The sequence below is a fragment of the Scylla paramamosain genome, chromosome 35 (genome assembly GCF_035594125.1).
Source record: "Scylla paramamosain isolate STU-SP2022 chromosome 35, ASM3559412v1, whole genome shotgun sequence".
In the NCBI taxonomy this organism is placed as follows: Eukaryota; Metazoa; Arthropoda; class Malacostraca; order Decapoda; family Portunidae; genus Scylla; species Scylla paramamosain.
This window is the reverse complement of record NC_087185.1, coordinates 12428864-12435869: the sequence shown is the minus strand read 5'-3', so window position 1 is coordinate 12435869 and position 7006 is coordinate 12428864. Positions and strand designations below refer to the sequence as shown.

Here is a 7006-nt window from a genome sequence, read left to right as displayed (position 1 = left end):
GACTGATCCTCCGTTTTCAATGATTTTTTTTGGACGACTCATAGGTAAGCCAGGTCACTACAAAAATTATGATATATCCCATATATTCAGTAGAATGTGTTTATAATGTTGGCCTGACTTTGGATTATATTACTGTAATGTAAAAAGGTGTTTTTAAATGGTTCAAAAATGTACCAGTGGGTCATTCTGTTTCCTCAGATATGGACACGTCACAGTTCTATGGAGGCAGGTCACGTCATCATGATATGCTTGAGGAGGACCTCATGCCTGTTCCTGATGACCCTGACGATGTTGTTGTGATAAATTTTGGTAAGAAATTTCGAAAAGTCTTACATAATTCTTATTTGTTTTTTTCTTTGTATGGAAAGTATCAAGTATTTCTTTTTTTCGATTGAGAATGTTATTAGGGGACATCATTGGTTTTATGCACCCTTTCAAACTAACTTATCATATCAGGATATGATCTACAACAGACAAAAAGGGGGATGTATATACGGCACATGAGGGTAGCGTGTTTAGGCTACAGGTGTGTGTGTGGATTGGGATGTTTGCATGTGCTCGCACGCCTTGTTATCTATTTCATAATGAGTGGATGGGAGAAGTGACAGAGGATTTTTCCTTTCTATGCCAAAAGAGAGAGAGAGAGAGAGAGAGAGAGAGAGAGAGAGAGAGAGAGAGAGAGAGAGAGAGAGAGAGAGAGAGAGAGAGAGAGAGAGAGAGGGGGGGGGGTAAATTGTATGCTAATAAATAATAATTAGATATGAATAGATATTAGGCTATAAAACACATTATTGGTATTTCAACAAAGTAACATGTTTTGATATATCTCACTACAGATAGTGATGATGAAAATGACCCTGCATTTAGTCTGGTCGAACTTGAAGAGGAAGAACTTCCACCAGATGTCACAGAACAAGAGGATGCTGCACCCTTACGTGCTGGAGGCGTGCGAAGGCAAGATGCAGCACCCTGGCGAATAGTTGGAGATGATGCCTCTCCGAAAGATCATCCTGAGTGGCTTGGCAGTATTCCTTTAGCTGAGGAACTTCGCCAACCAGTGGAATACTTCAGAGATTTTTTTGATGATGAGTTTTTAAAGTTCATTGTGACACAAAGCAATTTGTATGCAACACAACAAAATGTAAACAAGCCTCTGAAGCTGGATAAAGATGAGTTGGAACAATTTCTAGGGACTGTCTTTCTTATGTCCTTGTTCAAAATATCTAACACTAGGCTTTATTGGAGTGGGGTGCTGGAATTCGATTCCGTATCCAAAGTTTTCAGTAGAAGGCGATGGGAAGAAATAAAAAGCTCTCTACATTTCAATGACAACACTCAGGCACCTGACAGGACTGGTCCCAATGCTGACAGGCTTTTCAAGGTTCGCCCACTACTTGACCATTTGCAATCAAAATTTCGCAGCATCCCAATGCAACAAATGTGCTGCATTGATGAAATGATTGTTCCCTTCAAAGGAAATTCTTACCTAAAGCAGTACATCCCATCCAAACCACACAAATGGGGTTTCAAGGTATTTGCTTTGTGTGATACCTCTGGGATCTTGAATGACTTCCATGTTTATGATGGGCCCCTAAAGCCAGTCCAAGGTGAACCGGATCTGGGTCCATCATCCAATATAGTTCTGCAGTTGGCGCGCACAATCCCAGTAAATGCAAACCATTTGTTATACCATGACAATTGGTTCACATCTCCTAAACTAATGGCTCATTTAGCAACGAAGCAGATCTACTCTCTGGGTACTGTGAGACAAAACAGACTGAAAGGGATAGGAAATGTTCTGCCTACAGATAAGGAAATGTTGAAAAAGCAAAGGGGGTCTCATGTAGAGGTAAGCACAACTTATGATGGAGTAGAGTTACGTGCAATGAAATGGGTAGACAATCGTTGTGTGACTCTCCTCACAAGCTTTTCATCTGCTCAACCTTTGGGAACATGTAAGAGGTATGACAAGAAAAGGAAGGAGATTGTTGAAATTCCTTGCCCCAAAATAGTCAAAACCTATAATGAGGAAATGGGAGGGGTTGATCTTCTGGATTCGTTGATTGCCTTATATAGAATCCACATAAGGTCTCACAAGTACTACCATAAACTTGTTTTCCACTTTCTTGATGTCACAATAGTAAATTCATGGCTTCTCTACAGGAGGGATGCTAGTGCAATAGGGGTGTCAAAAAAATCGCAACTTCAGTTGCAGGCATTCAAGTTGAAGGTGGCATATTCTCTCCTACGCCAAAACAAAGACCCCCTGAAAAGACCCGGTGTGGGAAGACCACGCTCCAGCAGTCTTGAGACAGAGCACGAGGAAAAAAAAAAAGAGAGGTCATGCAACAAAACCAATTCCAAGTGTTGACATCACAAAAGATGGAATTGGCCACTGGCCCAAGATTGTTGAGACGAAGGAAAGACCTCGTTGCAAGCTACCAAATTGTAAAGGAAGGCCAAACACATACTGCTGCAAATGCAATGTTGCACTTTGCCTAAATAAAGAAAGAAATTGCTTCATTGAGTTTCACACAAAATAGGTACTTTCTGTAAAGAAAAACACAATCAAAACATCAATTCTAAATGGCTGTGTATTGTATACTGTATTGTCTATTGATTACAAGTTATCTGTAGGAAAGTTTTGTTATTTTATAAGGATTATAGAGGCACAACAATGTAAAAATTCATTTCTGAAATAAATTGGTTTTCCAAGGTCAAAATGACCAATGGTCCATTTTTTAACCAATACATTAATATATTATAGAAATGTGTTTTGTAGAAACTTAAGGTTTACTTTCAATAAAGTTCGATACAATCAATTGATTTTACTCATTATCAAATTTTTCCTACACGTAGATATAAATTTGGTCCTTAAAGGGATATGTTTAAGTGTGGCGCATCAGCAAAGCCAGGGTTGCCATATACCAAAATATGCGTCTCGACGAGCTCTATCTGGTGGTATACGGCAACCCTGGATTGGAGGTACCAGTGAAGAGAGAGGAGGCTTTGAATTTTACCGGACCTCAAACACTCAGTCTGGTCCCGGTTGTGGACAGGGAGGGTGTGGGTGCGCGCACTGAGTGTTCCCGATCGGGTCCAGTAGCCAAGCTGCGGCCTCCCTGCACATTGTGTGTACCCGGTAGTGGACAGTACAGGTGTTTGGGTACGTGCGCTTCTGTCCCCGAATGGGGACAGTGTAACTTGTTATTATTATTATTATTATCATCATCATCATCATCATCATCATCATCATCATCATCATCATCATCATTATTATTATTATTATTATTATTATTATTATTATTATTACTGTTACTATTATTATTATTATTATTACTACTATTATTATTATTAATTATAATTATAATTATTATTACTATTATAATTTTTTATGATTGTTTCATGTATTATGCTTCTTTATTATGATTATTATTATTATTACCATTACTATTATTACTATTATTATTATTGTTATTATTATTATTATTGTTAATATTACTTTTATTATTATTATTACTATTATATTTTTTTTATGATTGTTTCATGTATTATGCTTCTTTATCATACCATATACTAGCCTTTGTATATTTTTCTCCTTTGCAGATTGTGAATTATTCGAAATAAAAGGACAAGTATAAACAGCAGTGAAATAATTCTATAAACTAGTGAAAAGTGAAACTACTAATTTTTTCAAAGAAAGTGAAATATTGTACTGTGTGTGACCTTATCTGATGTTACAATGCCTAAGTTCAGGAAGTTAAAGTCGTGGGAAATCAGGAACATGGTCCATGAGAGTAACATGGTCCATGAGAGTGATAGCGAGTTCAGCGACGAACTGCCGGAGGGCGTGGAGGAGGCGTGGATGAAGGACCAGGAGGACATCATCGCAGAGGAGAGGCCTGTTGAAGATAACATTCAAGAGTCCGTGGAAGAGGACTCCATGGTGTCAGGGCTCCTCCGAGCATTTATTGTCCGGCCTAGGCAAGAGAATGAAGAGAGCCCTTCTGCTGCTCTGCCACCTGCCTCTGCTTCACCGCCTTCCACGTTTACCGAGCTCCTATCCACTGCTCCGCCACCTGCCTCACCATCACCATCTGCTGCTCTGCCACCTGCCTCACCATCACCATCTGCTGCTCTGCCACCTGCCTCACCATCACCATCTGCTGCTCTGCCACCTGCCTCACCATCACCATCTGCTGCTCAGCCACCTGCCTCACCATCACCATCTGCTGCTCTGCCACCTCTGCCTCACCATCACCATCTGCTGCTCTGCCATCTGCCTCTGCTCCACCGCTTACTTCGCCATGTGATCCACCATTGGGTGTGCCCTTCTCCAGTGACGACGATGATGACGAATATGACTTTGGGCCATTATCAGCTCACCCACGTGCCAAAAAACGGACTGACATTCCATCGGAGACAGGAGGTGGTGGTTTAGGTCACACACGGAAACTCGTCCAGCCTTTGGCCAAGAGGCCTAGGATCCCATGGAAGAAGATGGAAGGGCAGCACCATGTTTGTCCAATGGATTTCAAACCCACAAATCCAGGAATTCAAGTGGACATCCCTGACGAATTCGACGAACTGGCAGCTCTGATGCTGTTCTTGCCTGGTGACATCTGGGGTACCATCGCTACAGAGAGCAACAGGTATTACAGGCAGAAGAGGAAAGCTGCTGTGAAACCTGACATAACACCCGCAGAGGCTCGCACATACATCGGCATCATAATACTGCTCGGCCTAAACCCCCCACACAGCCTCAGAACACCATGGAAACGCGACTCTACATTCAGAAATGACATCATCTCATCATGCATGACATACTCACGCTTCAACCATATCCACAGCAACTTTCACCTTGTAGACAATTCGACACTTCCACCAAAGGACACAATTGCTTACAAAACAGGCCGTATAGCTCCACTACTCCACACGCTGAAAGACAGATGCCTCACCGTATACAAGGCCAAAACTCGTCAACTATCTGTCGATGAGGGAAGCATGGGGTGGAAGGGTAACCACAGCATGCGGCAGTATAATCCAAACAAGCCCCACAAGTATCACATCAAGTCATACAAACTTGTGGAGACAAGTACGGGATACTTGTCCAACATTATACTGCACGACACAACCTCCCGCACTGTGGATGAGGTTGTCCTTACACTGCTTGACGAGTCACCCTACAATAAGCATGAAGGATACGCTGTGTTTACGGACAGGTTTTACACCTCACCCGACCTCTTCTGGCACTTGCGAACTGTTGATGGTTTCGACGGAACAGGGACCTGCATGTCAAATCGTCATCAGTTCCCTCCTGAGCTCAAGTGCGCCAAAGGCAAGTCCAAGAAGGGGGAAGTCCACAGCTACATCGCCACACATGGAGATAACAATTTGGTTGCAATGCGGTGGAGGGATGCAAAGGATGTCTTCATGTTATCAACCGAGGAGACTGCTGACCTGATTGAATGTGACAGCCAGCGCGGTCGTGTGAAGAAAATGAAGCCAGCAATGGTTCCGCTCTATAATAAGAACATGGGAGGGGTGGACCTGAACGACTACCTGGAGTCAAAGTACAGCCCATGCCGTGCCACCCGGAAGATGTGGAAGAAGCTTGCGATGTACCTAGTGAGCACAGCAGCCACTAATGGGTACATAATCTTCCGCATGGTGTGTGAGGACCGCAACCGCAAGATGCCAAGGAGCCCCCATTTCGCATTCCGTGAAGCGCTGGGGAACATCATGCTCACGACACACATGCTGTGTGACACACGCCCTCCACCCAACGTTCCTGCTGTATTGCACACGGCCCCAGTCAGCCTAGGGCACCTACCAGCATCATATCCTCCGTTGCCTCTTGAAGCTCAGAGGGCGGCTGCAGCAGGACGGGAGCCAAGACGGCCACCACACCGTTGTCAAATGCCAGGCTGCAAGAAAAAGTCCATCTTCTATCGCCAACAATGCAATGTGTGCCTGTGCATGAGACCTGGCAGGATATGCTTCAGTGAATACCATCGGCAGATGAAGCATCGACATCCTGACAACACAAAGCAGCTCGCAGTGGTGCCTCCACCTCAAGAATCAACATCATCATCATCGGACGCTGATGAGCCTGCATCTCGCCGCATTCTTCCCAGACGGGCAGCTAAGCGGAAAATGCCCAAACCAGAACCTCCAACTGAACCTGGATCTGCAGCAGAACCTGCATCACAGCAACCTAGCAAAAGGAAATCTTCCAGGTTGTCAGAGGGTCAACAGTAGGGGAAAGGGGAGGGGTTGGGGGAGGGATCGGGGTTTTGGAAAAAAACATAAATGATTGTAACTTTTGAACAGTTGGGTCTAGAAAAAAAATAAGACCACCATTGGATTCAGCATAAACATGTCTATTTATTTACATCATAAAAACACTAAAAACTTTATTTTGAATAAAAGGATATAGATAAAACTGTTTTTTTTTATTTTCCTATTAAAATGCTCACAACTTCTAAAGTATTAGGCCTAGAATAAAAGTAAGACCACCATTGGATTCAGCAGGTATAGCTCTATCAATATCCATAACAAAACACCATAATAATGCCATAGGAACAAAATGGCCAGTGTTCTCTTAAGTTATTTTTTTTCAATTTTTGAAAATTTTGGTTCAAATTTAATAGATTTTATCAGAGTTACCGAGAAAATTTTTTTATTGTTGCAGAAAGAGCAACATCTTCCCTTCAAAATAAGACCTTAACGACACTTATACCTTAAAAAATAAAGGCATAGTAAGCAGTAAAGTGAACCCTACTTTTTCGTTCTCGATCGGGGACAAACCATGTGTTTACGGGTTTTAAGAGATAATCAATTTCATTTCTCAAGATAGGAACAGTGAGAAGCAGATACAGACTGCACAATGAATAAAGACGGTTTATAAAAATCTTAAGAGCAACAACCTGCATCGGCGAGTGAACTTGCAGGTGGATAAAAAGAATACCATTGTGAATAAAGATGTCAGTGCCACAATGGTGGC

The 7006-nt window shown here is 42.5% G+C and overlaps 1 protein-coding gene across 1 annotated transcript; it reads left to right on the top strand.

Annotated features, from left to right (window-relative positions):
• The first annotated feature begins 200 nt into the window (after window positions 1-200).
• On the top strand, window positions 201-3613 carry LOC135090461 (piggyBac transposable element-derived protein 3-like). The gene is made up of 4 exons (XM_063987199.1): window positions 201-309; window positions 837-1757; window positions 2894-3131; window positions 3607-3613. The coding sequence occupies exons 1-4, from the start codon at window positions 201-203 to the stop codon at window positions 3611-3613; spliced, it is 1275 nt and encodes a 424-aa protein (XP_063843269.1).
• The last annotated feature ends 3393 nt before the right edge of the window (window positions 3614-7006 follow it).

What these genes read in the sequence shown, in the direction of transcription:
- LOC135090461 (XM_063987199.1), top strand. Translation starts at nt 201, where the DNA reads ATGGACACGTCACAGTTCTATGGAGGCAGGTCACGTCATCATGATATG. An exon ending in TGTTGTTGTGATAAATTTTG is followed by an intron (nt 310 to 836) that starts GTAAGAAATTTC and finishes ATCTCACTACAG; the next exon opens with ATAGTGATGATGAAAATGAC. An exon ending in GAAGCAGATCTACTCTCTGG is followed by an intron (nt 1,758 to 2,893) that starts GTACTGTGAGAC and finishes GATATGTTTAAG; the next exon opens with TGTGGCGCATCAGCAAAGCC.